The 21,458-nt window shown below is 51.0% G+C and overlaps 2 protein-coding genes across 4 annotated transcripts in view; one reads left to right on the top strand and one right to left on the bottom strand.

Moving 5' to 3' along the window:
• PGLYRP1 (peptidoglycan recognition protein 1) overlaps nt 1-461 on the top strand; it is a 4,038-nt gene extending 3,577 nt beyond the window's left edge. Inside the window, 2 exon segments of the mRNA XM_029237451.1 lie at nt 236-272; nt 274-461. Of these exon segments, the coding sequence (XP_029093284.1) occupies nt 236-272; nt 274-388 (152 nt within the window). The 3' untranslated portion in view covers nt 389-461.
• Nucleotides 462-980: 519 nt separating this feature from the next.
• On the bottom strand, nt 981-19,024 carry CCDC61 (coiled-coil domain containing 61). Of its 3 annotated transcripts, none has more exons than XM_029235555.1 (14): nt 18,986-19,024; nt 11,670-11,828; nt 11,335-11,417; nt 7,573-7,736; nt 6,835-6,996; nt 4,345-4,555; nt 4,173-4,255; nt 3,320-3,489; nt 3,126-3,201; nt 2,651-2,793; nt 2,483-2,561; nt 2,252-2,306; nt 1,441-1,519; nt 981-1,326 (listed from the first exon to the last, which is right to left on the bottom strand). In XM_029235555.1, exons 2-14 carry the CDS (start codon nt 11,815-11,817, stop codon nt 1,229-1,231), a joined length of 1,551 nt encoding a protein of 516 aa, XP_029091388.1. In that variant the 5' UTR covers nt 11,818-11,828; nt 18,986-19,024; the 3' UTR covers nt 981-1,228. The 3 variants fall into 3 exon arrangements, with proteins under 3 accessions (XP_029091388.1, XP_029091407.1, XP_029091398.1); XM_029235574.1 differs by having other exon boundaries at nt 1,441-1,516; XM_029235565.1 differs by lacking the exon at nt 18,986-19,024 and adding an exon at nt 17,012-17,096.
• Nucleotides 19,025-21,458: the final 2,434 nt, after the last annotated feature.

Below are 21,458 nucleotides of genomic sequence, written 5' to 3'. Positions count from 1 at the left end.
CTGTCATTCTCCCCTTTCACAGATGAGGAAACTGAGGCACAGAGAGGTTCTGTCATTCTCCCCTTTCACAGATGAGGAAACTGAGGCACAGAGAGGTTAAGTCACTGCTTGGTGGCGGCAGGCTGGGTTCTGGGCCCTAGCGGGCCAGCTCAGAGTACAAAATCAGAAGCACTACCCACACTCCCTCTGCCCTTCGAGGAAGCCCCAGCCTAACTCCTGCCTCTACCTCCCACAGATCGGGTGCCCCCGCCCCACGCCATCAGGGCAGCCCAGAGTCTTGACTCCTAGCTACGAGGTCAAAGGACACCGGGATGTGTAGCAGGCGCTTTCTCCAGGCTACCAGCTCTACGAAATCATCCAGCAATGGTCACACTACCACCGCGTGTAAGGCCCTGTCCGTCTTCTCACACACACCCCCACCCCATCAGAAACCCCACTGCCTCCCCCTCCCCCAATAAAGGCGAACCTTAAACTGTATTTGTGTCCCGCCATCCCCCTCCCCACGCTCTCTCTCCCCCGTAAGATCCCAGCCATTGCCCCCCAACCTCCCAGAACTCTGACCTTGCTCAGAACCCAGAGGCCCCGACCCTGAACCAAGACCCCAGAGATCCCAGCTTGGAAGCCAAATCACAGCTCAGAACCCAGAGGCCTCAGGTCACAGCACAGGAACAGCACCAAGTCAGCTGAGATGTCACCACCAGAAGCTCAGGGGTCCTCACCTCCCGGGCAGTGAGCCATGCGGCAAGACACCCCCTCTCTACCACACCGCCAAAGACATCCTGGGCAGCATCTCTGCTTGAACTCCTCTGGGGACAAGCTGCTCACTCCCACCCCTCAGGTTCCCCCCCCCCCATTGCTTTAGAGAGTGCGGGAGTTTTTTCTGAGCCTGTACTCCAATCTGCCGCCCAGTCATAGGCATGGCCAGAAATACACACAGGTCCCAGTTACACCCGCTCCCCACCCAATCTTCATTCCTCCTCACTCCACCCCGACCCTTCAGTCATAAGCTGAGGGATCCCAAGGGCACATAGGTTTATTTACAAAACACACTTACCCTCCCTCCCAGAATGCAATGCCTGCGGGAGACGTAGGGATTGGGGCCTCACACACCTGAGACCCCAACAGCACCAGGAGGAGCGGGGCCTGGGTGGGGCCAGGACACACCAGCCCCGCCCCTCACGCCGAATCCATCCGAATCCATTGGAGGGGCAGTAGTCTCTCTCTGAGGTCACGAGTGCACGTCCAGTCTGTTCATGTATTCCTGCAAGGCCTTCAGGCGGGCGTCGATTTCGGCCATGTCAGCTGCCTGGTGGTCTGAGCTGTACTCTGTGAGAGCAGGCGTGGCTGTGGGGGTCCATGAGGGGCCCAATATCCTGCCCTCAGTAGCATCCCAGTGGGCTCTGGGGCAGGTGAGGGGGAGATGTGGAGTCCCAGGCTCACCTTTGATGGGGACTGAGCCCCCCGAGTCCGCCAGGCGTCTCTGACGGCGGCCGCGTTCCAGGGGGCTAGGCTTCTGCTGCTGGGGGTGGCAGGAAAGGGGGTCAGGCACCCTCTATGCCTGCCCCCCAAATCCCACCGGCAATTCTGAACCAAAGGACCTCATAAAAATTAAGGGTTGACACCTACTGAGTACTTATATGCAAAATAAGCTCCCTGTAGCTTCACCAGAACCCTCAGACGTGAATGCCATTACCATCCCCACTTAACTGATAAAGAAACTGAGCTACAGAAGCTAAGTAGCTACCTTGAGTCACACAGGTTCTAGGGAGGGGAGGCAGGTTTCAAGACCTGGCAATTTGAGGCCAGAGCCGGTGCTCCTAACCAGAGTCTCCTGCCCCCACCTCAGCCCTATCCTCCTCTCCAACCCAAAGGTCTCAAAACACTGCCTCCAGGGCTTCCCTGGTGGCGCAGTGGTTGAGAAGAGTCCGCCTGCTGATGGAGGGGACACGGGTTCGTGCCCCGGTCCGGGGGGACCCCACATGCCGCGGAGCGGCTGGGCCCGTGAGCCATGGCCGCTGGGCCTGCGCGTCCGGAGCCTGTGCTCCGCAACGGGAGAGGCCACAACAGTGAGAGGCCCGCGTACCGCAAAAAAACAAAACAAAACAAAACAAAAACACTGCCTCCAGAGGCATTGCGGAGCCGCTTTTACAACCTGATCCCCTAGAATGGAATCATGGGAGAAAGGGCCAGCGAGCTTCCGGTGGTTTAACGCTGCCCCTGCCTCCTCCAAAGCCTGAGGAAAGACACTCACCGTATTGGGCCCACTCCAGGTGGTGGGGCTGGGCGGCTTCCCCCGGCGACGAACGCTGAGAGGATGGAGTAATCAAGGACCAATGGGAGGGGTCTGTGGCACCTCCCACCTGGCCCTCTTCCTTGGTTTCAAGGCTCCAGCCTCCATCACCCAAGTTCCCCGCAAAAGACTGTTTCGAGTCTCCCCAGACACCTGTTTGGGGGCGGTCCTTTCCCCCAGCCCAAGTTTTACCCTCTAGGGAGGGATTCAGAGAAATCCTCGAACTCGCTGCAGGAGCTGGCGGACGAGTAGCGGCTGCGGAAACTGTCCACTAGAGGGAGAAGGAGAATGTGAGCCTCTTGCACTGGCCACAGCCCCGCCCAGCTCGTCTGCCAGTCCCGCGCGCTCCGGCCCAGTTACCCGAGGAGCTGCGGTTTCGGGAGCGATTAGCCGCGTCTCCTCGACCGGTCACGGCTGCGGGGGGCCGAGTTTGGCGAGACCAGGAGGTGGATGGACCGTCCCCGCTTCCTCCGCTGCCCAATCGGTTTCGCTGCTGCTGCTGCCTGGAGAACAAGAAAGGAGACGCCCACCTGTGCGCCCAACTAATTCGGGAAAGGGCGTCGCTGCGCCCCGTGGGTCACACCTAAATAGGGAAAAATCATGCGGAGACACAGACCAGGTAGGGGTGGGAGAGACAAATAAGCAGGGCGGGGGGATGGGGGAGGCTGGCGATCAGGAGAGGGGATGGAGGTCAGGCGGGAAGCAAGAGCAGGTAGGGGGAAGGAGAGAGATGGAGCAGGTGACAGGTGATGGAGATGGGAGTTGGGGATGGATGGTCAGAGGGTCAGGTAAAGGGGCAGGGATATGGGCAGGTGAGGAGAAAATGGGCGCTAACTTCATCTTGATCGCTCTCTGCTTCTTCTCCTTGGCTTTCACAAAGGCTGTTGGGTCGAAACGGGGCACGCGACCACCTAGGACCGGGTCGGGGTGGGGTGTGGAGAGAAGAGGAGGCTGGAGTCATAGGATAACGCCTCCACAGTTCTAGTTCCATCCACCTCCTCCCACGGGCAGAGCAGGGTCGTCACAGACCTGTGGGCGAGGGCGAGGGGCGGCCAGGGCGGCCTTGACCCCGGCCCCCGCGGTCGCTCTCCCGGGATGAGAAGCGGGCAGCGCCACGGCCACGCGACGTGGAGCGCTCCCGAGACGTCGAAGCCCGATCTTCCCGGGCCGAGGGCGGCACCACCGGTGTAGTCCGTCTCCTGGGAGCACAAAGCCCACTGTCAGTTTCCCACCAGCGACGACAACTCCTATCCCAAGCCTCTTGCCGGACTGCGCTATCTCCGAAACTTCAGGCCCATCCCCCATCAACTCCTAAACATTCACGTACTTACACGATCCTCACAGATACCTTCTCCCAGGGTCCACCCCTATCGGAGCCCCACAAACCACGCCCCCCCAAACCCATCTGTCACTTCCCTACAACCTAACACATCCTTTCACCAGGCCCTTCTCCCAGAGGTCTCCCACAGCTCCCTGGAAACCCTTCCCAATTTTTCAACATCCACCCCAGTACATGCCGGCAAACATCACTCGGATACCCACATGCTTAGCCACGCCCTTTCGCTCAACTAGACCTCAGACCCCGCCCCTTTTCGGTCCCTATCTCCAGGTTCAGCCTCCTGAATGCCGCCTCAGGCCTGCCCATCTCTCTACAGACTCCGCCCATCGTTTTCAACTACTGTGTGTGTCCTTCCCTATGCCCCATGCAGTCCATTAGGCCCCACTCATCCCTCCGTTAGCCCACTCTCAGGCTCTACCCGCCCTCTCCACCCTACCTGGGCCCCGCCCCGTCACTTAGGCCCCGCCCAACCACGCCCGGAGCCCACCTGCAGGCGGGGTCCACAGCTCCAAGGCCCCACCCACTCCGGGCCGCGCCCCTCACCCCCTCTTGTACATGGCCAGCTCGGTGTTCAGCGTCTTCAGCCGGGCACGCAGGCTCCGCTCCGACGCCTTCACCTCCTCTAGCTGCCGGTTGGGAAGAGGAGCGTAGAGGTCCAGACTGAAGCCAAAGTCCGGGACCCGCCAGCGCCCAGCCGGCCGCCCCGCCCCCTCACCTCCTTGGCCAGGCGGCGGCAATCCTGGCTTCGGCGGCCGGACCCGCGGTGCCCGAGGCCGCGCTCCTGCCGCAGCTCCAGCTCCAGGCCGCGCACAAGCCCGCGCAGCGCCTCGACCTCCTGGCGCGCCACCCGCCCGGCCAGCGCCTCCTCGCGCGATCTGCCCAGCTGGGCCTCCAGCTCGCGCTTCTCAGCCGACAAACGCGACACCCTGGGAGGAGCAGGTAGAAAGTGAATGCTGGGGAGGGGTGAGGGGCATGGTCCCATAATCCTCATTCCTCCACTGGGTTGGGCACGCACCATTTCTTGATCGGTAATTAGAGAAATGCAAATGAAAGCCATCAAGAGATGCTGAGCTGATAGGAACTTTATAAGACAGGGATCCAGCTCTCAACATCCAAACCCATCAGTCCCAACACCACCTGACAGTAGCAAATACACAGCCCCACAGAGGAAGGCACTGTCCCAGAAACCTGAATCTGATTAGCCTATAGGTTTAACAACCACTTCGCGGGAAATAAACAGAACGGGGGACCACGTGAACCATGGAGATAAAATCAACAAAATCCAGGGACTTCCCTGAAGTCCGTTGAAGCTGGGGCACAAGTACACGTGCATTATACTACTGTCTACTGTGCGTGCTTGGAATTTTTCCCAATAAAACATTTTTTTAAATCTGTGGCTCCCCCGCACTCTCCAAGGAGCTTCCCCATTCCGTCCCTTCCAGCTGACTTCCCCCCTCCCCTCCTCTCCTCCCCCCTCCCTCTCCCATGGTGCTCTTTGCAAACGCAAAATTCCCTCCTCCTAAACCCTCTCTCCTCCTCCTGGCAGGAACCACTCCACTCATCCTCCAAACATCACATCCCCCCCCCCCGCGGGGAAGCCTGCCTGCCCTCCCAGCCAGGCTGTCATGTCCCTCTATTCTCTCCTCTCCTGGCTCTCTGTATGTTTCCTTCCCAGCACCAATCATGGTGGAGCTGACGTTGATCAGTGCGATTATGTTTTCTGTCTGCATCCTCACTCCAGCTGTCTGGTCACTGTGTAGGAACTCGGGCTCTGTGGCCTGGCTGATGGCATCCAACTCTATTCCACTTCTTACAAGCTGTGTGACCTGGGGCAGTTTCACTTCACATCTCTGTGAAGTGGGATGATAATAATAACACCTACTGATAAAGTTGTAGGAATCTATAAAGAGCGCTTAGACTGTGTCTGGCACTGAGTGATGGCTCAGTAGACATCGGTAGGGCCAGGCAGTGTGCCTGGCACACCGTAGGAACTCAGTAAATGTTGGATGACTGAATGAATGAATCTTGGAGTCTTCCCAAACTCCCTAACTCCAAGCTGGGAAGAGAAAGGTAAGAACCAACTGTCCAGTTGTGGATCTCAGGGCAGATGACGCCACCTTGTGGCCATCCTGGGAAACACATGCACACGCACCTGGAAGACTCGCAAGGTTCTCCAAGCCCCATGAGCTTGCACTTCTGGGAGGGGAGAGGTCTGGTCCTCCCAGGCAGCACTGAGCGCTCAGTCCTGGGCTAGCACCTGCCAGCAGTGCACAGTGGCTGAGGAACCAAAGGTGGCTTGGGCTGACTGCCTGGATTCAAGGTCTAGCCAGGCCATATTACTTCACTGTGTAACCTGGGGCAAATTCTCTAACCTCTCTGGGCCTCAGTTTCCTCCTCTATAAAATGGGGACAATAGTAATGCCTACTTTGGGAGGATTAAATCCGTTAAATCATACAGCACTGAACAGAGTCCCTGGCACACAATTAAATGCTCGATAAACAATAGCTACTGGTATTATTATTATTACTACTACTAAAAATAGTATTAGCCCTCCCCAATGAGTGGGGCCCCCACCAGATGGAGACCAAGTCCCAGTCAGCCCCTCCACAGCCCTCAGCACACAGCAGGCACTCGGTAAACATGCCCATCAGGTTCCTGTCACAGCCTCCCATAACACAGGCTCCCTTTCCTGCCTAACCCCATCTCCATTTGCAGTATACTCAGGTGGGTATGTGATCAATGTCTCTCTGCCCCCTGCGCTGGCACTACACCATGGGCAGGGAAGGGGCCAGCACAAGAGAGGCGCTTGGTGAAGGTGGATTCAACTGAATAGAGCCCTGCCTCGCACCCTGTCTTTGCACATGCTGTTCCCTTTGCCTGGAACACCCCTCCCTTCCCAGGCAGGGTCAGGTCTCTCTCTGGACTCCCTCAGCCCCATCCATGGTGAATCTTCCCTGTCTACAGACAGATCTGTCTCCCGCACTGGACTGGGAGCCCCAGGAGAGGACAGGGCCAGAATTATCTCGGTCATTGCTGTGTCCCCAGCACCATTAACACATGGTGGGCACAGAGGAGGGGCTCAGAATAAGTATTTGGGGAATGAGGGATGGCTGTCCTTCCATCAATGCTAAGCATTGGGTCCCGCAGTGCATGATGGGATGTGTCCCCCCCAGCCCCAACCGCCCACCCCACCCCCAGACTTACTGCTCCCGCAGATGCCAGATCTCAGTTTCCCGGCTGTCCCGAGTGTCCTGGCCATCCAGCCCTCGAAGGCGGCTCAGCTCCTCCTTTAGTGAGCGAATGATGCCCCGCAGGACCACAGGGTCTGGTTTGCCCTGGTACGGGAGGGGCAGCGGGTAGTGAATCCTGAGAAGGAGGATTAGAACCGTGGCATCTCAGAGGCCAAGAATCCACCCAGGAAAGGACATGTGACCATTTCTAGACAAATACTACAGGAAGTTGGTTGGGAGTCTTCTGGGAACACTTTTAGTTTCCTGATAAAAACAGCTGATACAATTAACAAGCACAGCCCTGTTCCATTTCCTCCTTCTTTGATATAGATGCAACGCCTGGAGAAACAGCAGCCATTTTGTGACCATGAAGAGATAAGGGTGCAGTCAAAAAGCCAACACATTAAGGATGAGGAAAAGAAGAACAAAAACAGAAGGAGCCTGAGTCCCTAACAAAACTGTTGAGTAGCAGCCATCTACCTAGACATCTCGTTATGTGATAAACTATTGTTTAAGGCACTGATAATGGTTATCCTGATACTTGTAGCCAAACACAATACTAAATGATATAACCCTCAACACTGAAGATTCCAAAGGCTAGGCTTAAGCAACATCCCCACCTAGCCCTGGGTACCAGGGGTTCCTAAGTTCTATCCACGTCCTCTCCCACCTGACCACCAGCTACCAGCCTGGTGGGTATACTTGTACCCACCTGTCAAACTCCACAGAGTAGATGAGGATCAGGTAGCGCTTGGAGTTGAGCTGGGCCGATCTTGATCTCGAGGCCAAGGGGCCTGGGCGGCCTCCCATCTTTCGGTTCCGCAGGGATTCCAGATCTGTGTAGGTCAGCAGGTCAAGCGTAACCGACTCACTGCTCTGTTGGAGAGAATGGGAGGAGCTGCCAAAAGACCCAACGTGGCCATACCCAGAGCACACAACCCACACACCTGGGCCACGCCCCATTCATTCTTTAGGTTGGTTGGGCTTTTCCACACTGAGGCTGGTGATCAAGATGGCCCTGCCCCATGAGGGGCTGCCACAGGACATCATCAGAGGGAGAAACTGAAAAGAACCTAAATGCTCAGCCATAGGAGACAGCTTAGTGCTGGGGCTTCCAAGTACTGTCCACAGAGCCCTGGGGGTCCCCAAGACCCTTTCAGGCGAGTCCATGGGGTCAAAACACCTTGCATAATAATACTAAGATGTCATCTGCCTTTTTTGCTGTGTTGACATTTGCACTGAGGGTGCAAAAGTCATGGTGGGTAAAACTGCTGGTGCCCATTAGCAGAAAGCAAGCCAGGGGCATCAAATGCACTAGTAACCATTGTATATTCCACTGCCACGCAGTCTCCGCAGGGGGATGGGAAGGAGGGAGAAACACACAAATAAATAAATAACTAGATAAAAACACAGAAAATGCAACCTAGGAATGTCCTTGATAAACCTGTAAAAATTATTAATTTTGGGGGGGGCCGTACTGCACAGCTTGCAGGATCTTAGTTCCCTGACCAGGGATCGAACCCGCACCCCCTGCAGTGGAAGCGCGGAGTCTTAACCACTGGACCGCCAGGGAGCCCCAAATTATTAATTTTTTTGACTCTTGACCCTTGAGTGCACATATTTTTACTACTGTGTGTGACAAAATGGAAAGTACACATTCAGCTGCATATCAAGGTACGACATTTTCTAGAAAAAGCACTTGTGTGATTGAATTTTGAGCTAAATTAGCCACTTTTTCATGGAACACTATTTTTACTTGAAAAGGTACTGACAAAAACTACGGTTATTCAGTCTTCGATGTTTGGCAAGCATTTTCTCAAAAATGAACAAAGCAAGCCTGTCACTTCAAAAAAATACAGCTAACGGTATTTGTTTTGCAACAATAAAATTCAAACTCTAAAGTGAAAATTAGAATTTTCGAAAACTTGTATCTGCCACTGTGTGCTTGATAGCTTCTCAGTGTTGAAAGGCTTTCCTGGACAGATCAGTGAGGATATTAACAAATATGACTTCCTGATATTATATAATGAAATGTGTCAACATTTGGAAGATTTGCACAACTCCGTGAACCAATATTTTCCAAATGACCAATGCATGATGTTACAAATGATGCTACAAATGCATGATATTAGAAAATGGGGAAAAGATCCCTGCAAAGTAAAGACACACCAATAGATTTTAATGTCACAGAACAGGAAAAGTTCACTGGGATGGTCTCAGATTCCGCACTGGGATAAACCTTTAAGAAACTACCACATGTCCAGTTTTAATGTGCTGGCAAAAGAGGATATGCACAATTATCTGAAAAAGCTATTAAAGGACTCCCTTTTTCAGCTATATATCTTCCTGAGGCAGATTTTTCTGCATGTACGTCAATCAGGACATATCACAACAGACTGCAGAAGCACATGAGAATCTAGCAGTTTTCTATTAAGCCAGACATTAAAGAGATTTGCAAAAAATGTTAAAAAAAAAAAAACTCCACTATATTTCTTACTAAATAATTTTGGTTTTGAAAATATTTTTCATAAAAAGGTTATTTAGGTCAGTAACAGGTTTGTTATTGTTATTTTTAAATGAATTTGTAAATATCTTTATATTTTTCTCAGTTTTAATTTACAATATGGCAAACAAATATTGATAGATAAAACCTGCATGAACAAAAGCTCTTTGATGTCCTCAGTAACTTTTAAGAGTATAAACGGGTCCTGAGACCAAAAAGTTTTTTTTTTTAATTAATTTTTATTGGAGTATGGTTGCTCTACAATGTTGTGTTAGCCTCCACTGCACAACAAAATGAATCAGCCATACGCATAACGGTATCCCCTCCCTTTCGGACTTCCCTCCCATTTAGGTTACCATAGTGCATTAGGTAGAGGTCCCTGTGCTATACACTATGTCCCCATCAGTTGTCTATTGTATACATAGTATCAATAATGTGTATGTGTCAATCCCAGTCTCCCAATTCCTCCCACCCCACCCCTTTCCCCCTTGGCATCCATACATTTGTTCTCTACGTCTGTGTCTCTATTTCTGCTTTGCAAATAAGAACATCTATACCATTTTTTCTAGATTCCACATATATGCCTTATTATACGATATTTGCTTTTCTCTTTCTGACTTACTTCACTCTGTGTGACACTCTCTAGGTCCGTCCACGCTGGGACCAAAAAGCTTGAGAACCACTGGGTTAAATAAATCATGATGCATGGGTATACTGGAATACTAAGCAACCACTAACAAGGATGACAAACTCAAAAGTTGTAATAATAATAAAAATAGACAATACCTGTATAGCACTTATTATGAGCCAGGCACTATTCTAAGCTTTTTACATGTAATTCACTTAATCTTCATAACATTATGAAATGGGGACCACTATCATCCCCACATTACAGATAAGGAAACTAAGACATGGAGTAACTGGCCCACAGTTCCCAAGTAGTAAGTGCTAGTGATCACTGATTTCAGAGTCCATGATCCTGGCCATTATGCTATACTGCCTATAGATACCAAAATGTTAACAGTCTGAGGTGGGGGATAGAAACAGAATTTAGACTCTTACTTTCTAAGTCACACATTACTTTAATATCATCACAGTTTTATGAGTGCGTATTATACCTGTAACCAGAGAAATAATGTAGTTCACAGTTTTTAAATGATGTCTAAATAGCGTCTGTGTCACTCTAAGCCCCAACCTGCTTCTTTTTTTCCTATTAATATTTTTAACTATTTGACATTATATATTTTTTTCAATTGTCTGTCTCTCCCACTAGGCTGTCAGGTTCATGAGGGCAGGAATTTTGTCTCTTTTGTTTAGTGCTGTATTCCAGTGCCTGGCACACAACAGATGCTCAGTAAATGAAATGAATGATTATGAATGAAATGAAATGAATCCACTGACATGACTAAATTTTTATGAATTATTGTTAAATCTTTTAAAAGGCTACAGAATACCTTGGGAAATATATCAACTATATAAAATTATAGATCTGCAAATACACACACGTTCACAAGTGAATACAGAAATGCAGAAATGGCTGGAGTGATTTCCATCAAAATATTAATGAAAGGGACTTTCCCAGGGGTCCAGTGGTTAAGACTCCACCTTCCAATGCAGGCGGTGCGCGTTTGATCCCTGGTTGGGGAACTAAGATCCCACATGCCACGCAGTGCGGCCAAAAAATATATATATATTAACAAAATATTACTAGGAGTGAGTATTGGGAATGGAGTGATTTTTACTTTCTTCTTTACATTTCTCTGAGACTTGAATTTTCTCCATGATAATCATTATCATTAGAATTACAACCAGAATAAGGTATTTACATTTGGGAAAGAAGAAAAGAAAACGATAGCCCTGTTCCTTCAATGAAAGAGAAGGTAGAGGGTCTTGCATACATCAGGTGGGCATCTACCCTCCCAGAGACCCAGGGAACAGACAGCTCCCCCAGCCCCCAACCCTGGCCCCTACCTGGGTGAGGGCCGACTCCAGCATGTTACAGAAGATGTTGAACTGTTTGAAGTTCCCTGTCTTGTGAGTCAAATCTTCGATGACTAGGTAGGGAGAAAAGTCCTTCCTGAGGTCTGACCACTTGCCCAGCCCAAGGGCAATGCACCCAAGCTTTCCACCTTTCCCCAACACCAGTGCCTCTGGCCCAAGAGATGAGCCCTACACCCCCTCCCCAGCTTAGAGAGCTTCTAGTCAGGTAGAAGAGGCAGGTGGACAGGATCCTGACTGGCCTCATCTTCTGGGAGAAGCTGAGCCCAGGGAAGGACAAGTGAGCCCACCCAGGCAGGCACACTCACAGCTGGCATCGAATTCAGCCCGCCACTGGTCGGCCGTCATCCGGTCCTCCACCTCCAGCTCTAGCACCTGCCCAGACACCATCACCCGCACGGCATGCTCCACACCCCGGAAGACGTAGTCCACCTGCAGGCCAGCTGGCTGGTCCATGGCCAGTGTCGCTGGAGAGGGGAATGAGACAGAGACCCGGAGGGGCTGAGAGCCTAGACTCAGGAGCTAGAAGGCCAGAATCCTGGTTCCACCATGTACCACCTTAGGAAAGAGACTTTGTCTCTCTGTGCCTCAATTTCCTCATCTGGAAAATGGGTACAATAATGGCACCTACCTCATAGAGCTGTCATGAAAATTAAATTGGACAATACATGTAAAAGCACTTGGAACTGTGTCCTGCACGTTACTATGCCCAATACACACTGGTTAATAGAATATATGATTTCCAATAAGAGGATCAAGATTAATACTATTGATTATTAATTTATTAATCCTTATACTCATTATATATTTATTGTTTATTCATTTATTTAAACATTTGTGGAGAAAAGTCAAGCCGTAAAGGGAGACAGAGTACTGAGATCAGGCTGGGCAGAGATTTTAAATAGAGGGTCAAGGGCAGCCCTCCCTGGGGAGGTGACATTTGGACAGAGAACTGAAGAAGGTCAGGGAACAAGCCAAGTGGCTATCCCTAAGGAAAGTGGTCCAAGTCGAGAGAACAGCCAGTGCATGGATAACAGATTATCCATGATAAACTTAAATCATTTACATTGAATTAATAATTGAACTTCTTCATTAGTCCGCTGTAAGCATAAATACTTTCTCTCAGCCAACAGGACTACTACTCACTGTTAGTTCTATGAGGAGCTGGAGGACAGGGTAGGCCTCCACCCTCAGCATGAATTCTATGGAGTGGTTCAGAATGGGAGCCCCAGGCTGTTTGGGTTCTTGTCCAAGTTCAGCTATGTGCACTTAGATGGGCAAGTAACTTAACCTCTCTTGGAGCCAGATTCCTTATCTTTAAAGCCTGTGCCATCCTGGGTGCTGGGGATATGATGAGAAACCAGATTCTGTCCCTACCCTCAAGAGGGTGGCAACAGTTAGAGGCATAAAAATGTCAACTGGTGGGGAAAGGGGATACTAGCGAGTAGGGGTCGCTCTTTTAGCTAAGGTGGTCAGGGAAGGGCCACCCCCTCCCTGCTGAGCAGAGGCCTGGAAGGAGGGAGGGGGGGAAGACAGGTGAATATCTGGGGATTAGGATCCAGGTAGAGGAAACAGCCAGGCAAAGATTCCAAGGCAGGATGTACCTAGTTTGTTCTGAAAACACCAAGGAGGTCAGCGTGAGGGAAGGAGAGAGGGAAAGTGAGGAGATCAGAGAGGTAACGGGCCAGATGATGTTCCTGCAGGCCTTTGTAAGCCCACAGAAGGATAACAGCGTTTATCTCCTTAGATTGGTGTAAGGATTAAATGAATTAATCATGTTAAAATCCTTGGTGAAATTCAGCCATCCCTGACCCAAGCAAGCACTCAATACATATCGGCATCATCATCATTTTTTTTTTATTGAAATACAGTTGATGGACAACATTATGTTAGTTTCAGGTGTACTACACAGTGACTTGACATTTGCATACATTATGAAATGATCACCACGACAGACCTAGTAACCATCTATCCCCATACAAAGTTATTCCAATATTACTGATCATATTATGTGGCTTATTTTATAGCTGGAGGTTTGTACCTCTTAATCCCCTTCACCTATTTCATCCCCACTCCCAGTCATCGCTATTCTTGTTATTATTACTTTGTTGTTGTTTCTGAGCTTGAAAGGGACTAGAGAGACAAGGCCAGCCCATTCCCTTCCCAGTGTACAGATGGGGAAACTGTGGCTCTGTGAGAAAAAGAGCCCTGTGCAGAGTCCCACAGGTGCTGCAAAGACAGAGGCACCCAGGGATGCCCCCAACCCAGTTCATGGGGACTCCTCCAGTGCCTGACCTCCTTCTCTCCCCACTGTCTCCTTCAGTCCTCACACTTTCCCCAATTTAGTCCTTCCCAAAGTCTGATGTTGGAAAATTTAATATTTTGAGCCCTGAATCTCTAGGTCAGTGATTTTTTTTTTTTTTTTTGGACCGTGCCACTGCACGGCATGCAGGATCCTAGTTCCCCGACCAGGGATCGAACCCGCACCCCCTGCAGCAGAAGCACCGAGTCTTGACCCCTGGACTGCCAGGGATGTCCCTCTAGGTCAGTGATTTTTAATCTTTTTAGAGTCCTTGAGCTTTTGAGAATCTAATGAGATCTCTGAACCCTCCCCAGATAAATGAATAGATCCATAACCTCTGCAAGTAATTTCAGAGTCTCCCAGAATACCACATCCCCAGGCTCATCCACAGATCCCCTTTCTCAAATGCCCAAGGACAATCGCCAGAGCCCCAGCCATCCTGAGAGGCACGTCTCTGCCTCTAGACCCAAGCTCTTAACTTTATCTGGGGGAGGGGGTCTCTGGTGCTTTGGACGGACTGATGAAATCTGGAGACCCTTTTCCCACTCACACTCTCATAACTGTACTTTCATTCTCTGGGGTTTCAGAAGCGGGGGGGAGGTTAATAATTCCTGATCTACGGGTAAACAAACAGCTACACATTTCAACATATCCCTCATCCCCTGGCCCGTAGTGCGGGTGCCAGGCAGCGCTGGCCCCGCCCAACCGGGTGTCCTAAACCCCGCCCACCCACTCCGCCCCTCAGACCCCGCAAGCCTATCAGCGGTTGCGCTGTCCCGGCTACCACGGCGCCAAAGGCAGCAGCGGAACACTTGACAAGCCACGCAGCCTAACCGCCCCATTCACCACCCCACTCTTGGTACCCAACTCTCCCGAGGAGGCAGAGGAAGAAGGGGACCCGGCCCTGCCCTCCTCCTTCCCCACTCCCCTACATAAGCCCCCCATTCATAGGCCTTCATTAGATAACAGGGCCTTTCTGCATCCCACTGCCCTGATGACACAGCCAACACCTCAGTCTCCAGATAGTAAGCCCCTGAATATTCTTCCCGAATTCAACTCTCCCCTTACACCTACCTGCCTCCTCACCTGCACAAACTGCGCCCGCTCCCTCCCTCCATCCTCTCTTCTAGACAGAATAAATCCCACACTCCCCAGCCAGCTTGACTCTCCCCTCCTGACCCCAGCTCCCCATCATTCACTCCCTAGATGGCCTCGAGATTCTGGTCACTCCCCTTCTCCTAGTCCCCCATGTTCTACTGGGGTTCCCCCCATATTCTACTTGAATTTTGTCCTGTCCCCCACAACACACACAGTATTCCGCCTGGATCCTGTCTGCATATTTGCCCAGGGTTCTACTCCACACACACCCCATTTTCAGCCTGTATTCTGTAACCCTGATATTTCACCTGGATTCTGTTCCCTCTCAAATTCTATGTAAACTCCCCGCACCACCCCCCATTTTCCACTTCTCTTCCCTTTGGAGAGCCCTCCTTGAAGCCCCCCTCCCCCCCAAGTTCTGGAATTTTCCAGGCACGGAGTCACTCCCTCCCTCCTTCATGCCCCACCCTGCCCCCACTGCCGACCCTGTCCTTCTACCTGCATCCTCCATCCTTGCTCTGTGACTCCAACCAGTGGTCTGTGACCGCCGACCAGTGGCCCATCCTGGTCGCTGGTTTTGTTCCAGTCGCACGTCTCTCCCAGCTCCTCTTCGCCTCAGCTTAGTGACCTCCGCAACCCAGCCGGGGTGCTGTGCCTTTGAGGCCCCGCCCCTACCAACCCGCGACGTCAGCACTTCCACCTAGTGCACTCCGGGTGGACTCCCCAGCGCCCCACTCTGGTCCACACACCTGACACCATTTCTCCGGCCTTATGACATCATGGCTTCAGTGCACACGCGCGTGTACACACACTCAGTTTTCCAACCCCCAGCCCTCTCATCTTTCACTAAGGTGACCCCCTCTCCATTTCCAGTGTGACATCACCGCCCCTGGCTCCTCCTCCCGAATTATGCTCCCCGGATATTTCAGATTTCACAGCCCTCACCCCAGGACCGGAGTTGACAGTCCTCCACGCTGGGTTCCCCCAAAACAAGTCCACATCACCATGTCCTACACCAGACATGGGTAAATCACCGCCCCTGGCAGCCCCTACCCGATGGTTGTTTTCCCACCATCTGCCACCACCACGCCCCACACCAAATATTCCCGCCAGTCATGACCTAGCTGGAGTCTCCAATACAGCGTACCCCCCACTTCACCTTCATACACGTGGCCTGGCCTCAGTGACTCTTCCGAGCCCCCAGCTCACTGCCCCGCCCCCCACCATGTGGGTGAATTGGGGCTGGATGGAATCCCCTTCCCCTTAGCCCTGCACTCCAGATCAAAACCTTCCACATTATCCGCCTGGACTATATGGACCCAAAAGCCCTTTAAGACACCCACAATCCAGACCCCCATAGTGCCCACCGCAGCCCATCACCACCCCCTGGGATATCAGACACCCTCCCTCACTGTCCCTCAAATGCTTTTCGCCTTAGATAAGGACTAGGCACGCCTACCAACCAGTGACTCACCCGTAACTCTGCTCTCTGGTAGGTATTGCAACCGTCCCCCATTGTACAAAGGATGAAGCATCTTGCCTGGAATCCTGCAGCGAGGGACTGGCACATTCATCCCCCTGCTCCTTACTCAGCTGCCTTTCCCTGACTACCTTCCTTTTCCTGCCGTAACTCTCTTCCTTCCAGCACAAATCCAAATGTGGGCTCACACCTTAAGCACGGTACACGCTGCAGGCTGGGGACTCCTGGGTTCAGATCCTAACCCACGATGTGACCCCCGGGAAGGCATTTACCCTCTCTGGGCCTTTCCCCATCAGTAAAGCGGGGAAAATAAGAGTTCCCACCTCACACAGGATTATTGTGGGGATTGAATTAGTCAATTCAAGGTGCTTCAAACAGAGCCTGGCACTTGGTCAACCGTTACCATCTGTGCAACTAGCTGATGACTAGTTGCCAGACCAGAAGCTCATGAGGGCACAGCCATTTTGATCATTCTTGTATCTTCAGCACCCAGGGCCTGGCACAGATCGGGGGCTGCTTGTGAATTAATGATCGATGCCAGGAGGCGGGGTTCAAGGCACTGGAGATACAAGCAAGGTCTTCTCAGCTCACTCCTTGTCATCCTCCAAGTCTCAGCTCCAATGTCTCCTCCTGCAGGAAGCCCTCCCTGACTCCCAGCCTGGGTAAAGGGCTGCCTCGATCACTGCAGAGTCCCCAACATGGCCTAGCACTGGGCCAGCCACAGAAGAGGAGTTGAATGATGAGAGTTCCAGCCCAAGCTCTGAACCGACCTGTTTTTCAAAGTGAGGGCCGCAGACCTTCGGCATCAACACAGGATCCTGATGACAATGCATCATCCTGGGCCTGGTCCCAAACCTACAGAAGCAGAATTCCTGGAGGTGGGCCCAGGAATCTGCATTTCCTATAAGCTCCCCTAGCACGAACTAGAGCTGAGATCTTCTGCCCGTGGCCACCACAATCTGCCCAGTTTATGATCTCATCTAGACCCCAACACCCTCCCAGCTCAACAACCCTGCCCTATATCACAGGGAGACCCCCCACGAAATGGTGGTAATGGTGGAACAGTACAACTAACACCTTTTAAGCACTATGTACGTTTCTAGGTGCTGAGTTCTAGATCCACTTGAAGCCAACGCTCTAGTGAGGGGCGTCTAAGAAGCCCAGTGGATATAAACAAACACTAACATATGTCAGGTAATGGTAAACCTTATGAAGAAAAGTAAAGCCAGGTGGTGAAGGGCCAGAGGGTGGCAGGAGCTATTTTAGTTTGGGTGGTCAGCGAGGGCCTGTCTGTGGAGTTGACATTTGAACAGAGACTTGAAGGAGATGCCACAAAGGCATCTGGGGGAACTCAATGCAGACAGAGGGGACAGCAAGTACATTCCCCAAGTGGGGATGTATTTGCTATGATTGAGGGACAGCAAGGGGGCCAGGGTGGCTGAAGCAGAGTGAGTAAGTGGGATTGGTGGGATTTGAGAGCGGCGGCGGGGGGGAGCTGGATCAGGTGGGGCCTTGTAGGCTTGACAAAGGCTTTTACTGCGTGAGATGGGAGCCATGGGAGGGTCTGAACAGGGGAGCAACATGATCTGACTTCTGTATTAACTTGACCGCGGGGTCAAGGGCAGAGGCAGGGGACCCAGTGAGGAGCCCACTGCAAAACATCAGGTAAGGACAGGTGATGGCTTAGGCCAGAGCAGTAGCAAGGGAGGTGGTGAGACACGACTGGATTCTGGATGTGTTTTGAAGGCAGGCCTGTGAGATTTGCTGATTGACAGTACGTGGGTGAAAGAACAGGGAGGAGTGAACGACAACTCCAAGATTTCTGTCCTGAGTACCTGGAAGGACGGGACCGCCATCAACTGGGTTTGGAGGTTGAAGGGGGAAAACGCCAAGTTTAGTTTGGGACAAGTTTTTAAGTCTGTATGTCAGCTGGACTTCCAAGTAGAGAAGGGCCAGCCATTGGACATATGAGTCTTGAGTTCAGAGTAGATATCCCGACTGGAGATAGACACTTGGAAATATCATTACATAAAGAGCATATGAAGCCAGGAGACTGGGTGAGGCCACAAGGTGAATGGTACAGACTGAGAAGAGAGGAGGTCATTCTACTGATGATGAAGCTGAGGCACAGAGGGTTAAACAACTCACCCAGTGGCAAAGCCAGCATTCGCGCTCAGGCAACACAACGCCAGAGCCCACACTCTTAGCCACCGGTAGGGTTAAGAAGTTTAAGAGTTAATTCACATAATACACTTGGTAGGTGCCTGGCACATAGTAAGCCTTCAGTAAACGCTACGTGTATCATAAGCTTTCACACCTCGTCAAAGCACACCCTCATCCTTGGAGTTCTCAATATCGTTCTTCACCTGCCCTCCACCCAAATCAAAGGTTTAACTGATGGCAGGGACTTCCACCACTCCACAATGCTCTATAATAACCCTCTGCCTTAAAACCTCCCATTAAATCGCAAGGCTATCTTACAAGGACATTTCTATATTTTACCATCTCCTGTCTCCTACTTTACACACTTCCCCCTTTAAAGAGCCTCCTGCGAAACAGAAAACGCCCCCCGCCTCACATACTGCCCTCTGCCTCACAACTCTACCCCTGTTAAAGGGCAACCCCTCCCGATTCTCACACTGCCAGTTCTGCTGCCTGCCCAGCCCACTCTCCCCCCAGAGCACCCCCCTCCCCCCAGGATCACTACCCCAGCCCGCGCACCAACTACTCTCGCCGCCTCTCACCTTCTCCACGGACAACCCTCCTCGCGAGCGGTTCAACTGCCGAAGCTCCAGCCCCGCCCCAGGATCCGGCCTTCTCGCTTCTGATTGGTACTGGCTTACTCGCGGCCAAGTTCCCATTAGTCAAAACAGACGCCCGTCACTATAGCCCGCCCCAGAGAAGAACCCGCCCTCCAATGCTTGCAATTGGTCAACTCAGAAGAGAGGCTCCGAAATGGGTCGGGTCGTCAGTCTTCTCTCCAATCACTACTGGCCGGTAACTACTGCCAGTCATACAAAGAAGGTTGTTCCTCTGAGAGGGAAGGAAATCCCGGAAGTAGCTCTTTGACTCCGCCCATAACCCCCTGCGGCAGAGCAGGCCACGCCCACGCGGAGGGGCAGGCTGGAGGAAAGTGTCCGACGCGCCTGCGCAGAGGAACGTCTTGGCTGAGGGTACAGAAGATGCGGAAACGTTCCTGAAGACTGGTTGAGATTTATCCTCGTTCAGTGCGTTCCAAGCCTGCACTTAGCAGTTTGCAGGCCTTGGCTTATTGATAGTTAGCAGTAACCATGCAATGTAGGGGCTATTATGATACCCATTTTGCCACTAAGGAAACAGGCTCAGAGAGGTACAGCCACTGGCCTGGGAACACACAGCTTGAAAACTACCCCTATTTTGGCTTATGAGTCATCAATAGGGACGATACTGTTTATAGAATTTGATGGGGGAGTAGGGGAGGGGAGCGTTCTTTAAGAAAAGGAGTACAAAATCACTAACACAAAACTGGGTATGAACATGAAAATTTACTTAGAATATGATATGAAATAATTGTTATTGTACTTTTAATATTGTTATTGTTACTTTTAAATGGTACATATTTAAAAGAGCTGACAAATACCACAAACATTGCAAAATCTCCAAAGATAAGGTAATGTTTTTATTAACTTACTACCTGACACACCTCTGTGGTATGTTTCCTACTCTTCTGGCTGCTTATACTTATTTCATAACATCCTGATCTGCAGAGAGAAGAGAAAAGTAAATTATCTTTCCTCTAGCATACTTGATGGAACTTTTTTTAGTCATTATCATTTAGAAAAAGTTCAGCTTCACAAGTCAGTATTGGTGATGTCATCTAAGTTTTTTGGAAATTTGTGAAAACTTTCATAAAGTTTAACTCATGTAAGCTACATGTTTTGGAAGATGTTTCCACAGACTAGCTTCTAGCTCAGTCCTTTTAATTCTTGACTCCCTTTCATTATGCAGGTGCTTCTGGAGTAGACCACTAGAGGACCATTCATACCACAACAGACTGGCCTTGTAACTAGTCAGTTAGCACCTTGGACAATAAGATTATTCTGGAAGCCATTCCAGACACCAGGACAACTAGTTAGGTAATTTAAGTACAGCTGAAAGTGTCTATGAACCACATCAGAACATCCCATGGAACCCGACCTAAATGTATCCTCAACTCACCTTCCCCTCACCTAGATCCCACCAGTAACCAGGGTGACTCCAGCCCCACCTGTGGTAGAGACAAATGCAACAGGGGGACATAGAACTGGGAAAAACCAGTGGTCTTAACCAGCTGCATTTTAAACACCTTCCTTTTGCGAATCTTATAAAAACATCAGCCCACAGGAACACCTTGCTAGGGCCATGGAAGGGCCTATGCAAATCAGGGGCCCTGAAGCTTATGTGAGCTTTACTATAAATCCACTCTGAATACCTGTCATCATGCATCTATTGAATTGAATGTCCACTGTGTGCCAGAGGCTAATGCCAGAAATCCTGCCCTGAAGCATAATAGCTCGTCCTGACACTGCCACCAACTGGCTGTGGGGACCCCCTCCCTCTCTGGGTGTGAGTTTTCCCACCTATAGATTGAGTATTGCTAAAAGACTAACATTTGGGGTTATTAGGAGGCCCAGACATAAAGTCCACTAAAGAGTCCTATTAAGAACTTGTGGGGGTGGGGGGCTTCCCTGGTGGCGCAGTGGTTGAGAATCTGCCTGCCGATGCAGGGGACACGGGTTTGTGCACCGGTCCGGGAAGATCCCACATGCCACGGAGCAGCTGGGCCCATGAACCGTGGCCGCTGAGCCTGCGCATAACGGGAGAGGCCACAGCAGTGAGAGGCCCGCATACTGCAAAAAAAAAAAAAAAAAAAAAGAACTTGGGGGTTTGCAATCAGAGAGACCTGGATTAGAATCCCAAAGCATATGGAAAAAAAATAATCTCTCAAGGCTGCCTCTTACCACCTTGGGACTGTCCATAAGCCATATGTCTTCTGTGAGCTTCACTTTCTTCATCTGTAAATGGAGTTCAGTGCATTCATTCATTCATCAACTGTTTACTAAACACCTGCTATATTCCAGGCACTTTTTTATATTCCAGACACTATGTGCTGAGAGTAGGTACCTCAGTGAACAGGCAGAAAAAGCCCATGCTCTAGTGAAAGGGAGACAAACAATAAAATGCAAATAAATAAATGTC

This window comes from Monodon monoceros, unplaced genomic scaffold (genome assembly GCF_005190385.1).
Source record: "Monodon monoceros isolate NGI ecotype Baffin Bay Population unplaced genomic scaffold, NGI_Narwhal_1 Super_Scaffold_10, whole genome shotgun sequence".
Taxonomy (NCBI): domain Eukaryota; kingdom Metazoa; phylum Chordata; class Mammalia; order Artiodactyla; family Monodontidae; genus Monodon; species Monodon monoceros.
This window is presented reverse-complemented; position numbering and strand designations above follow the sequence as displayed.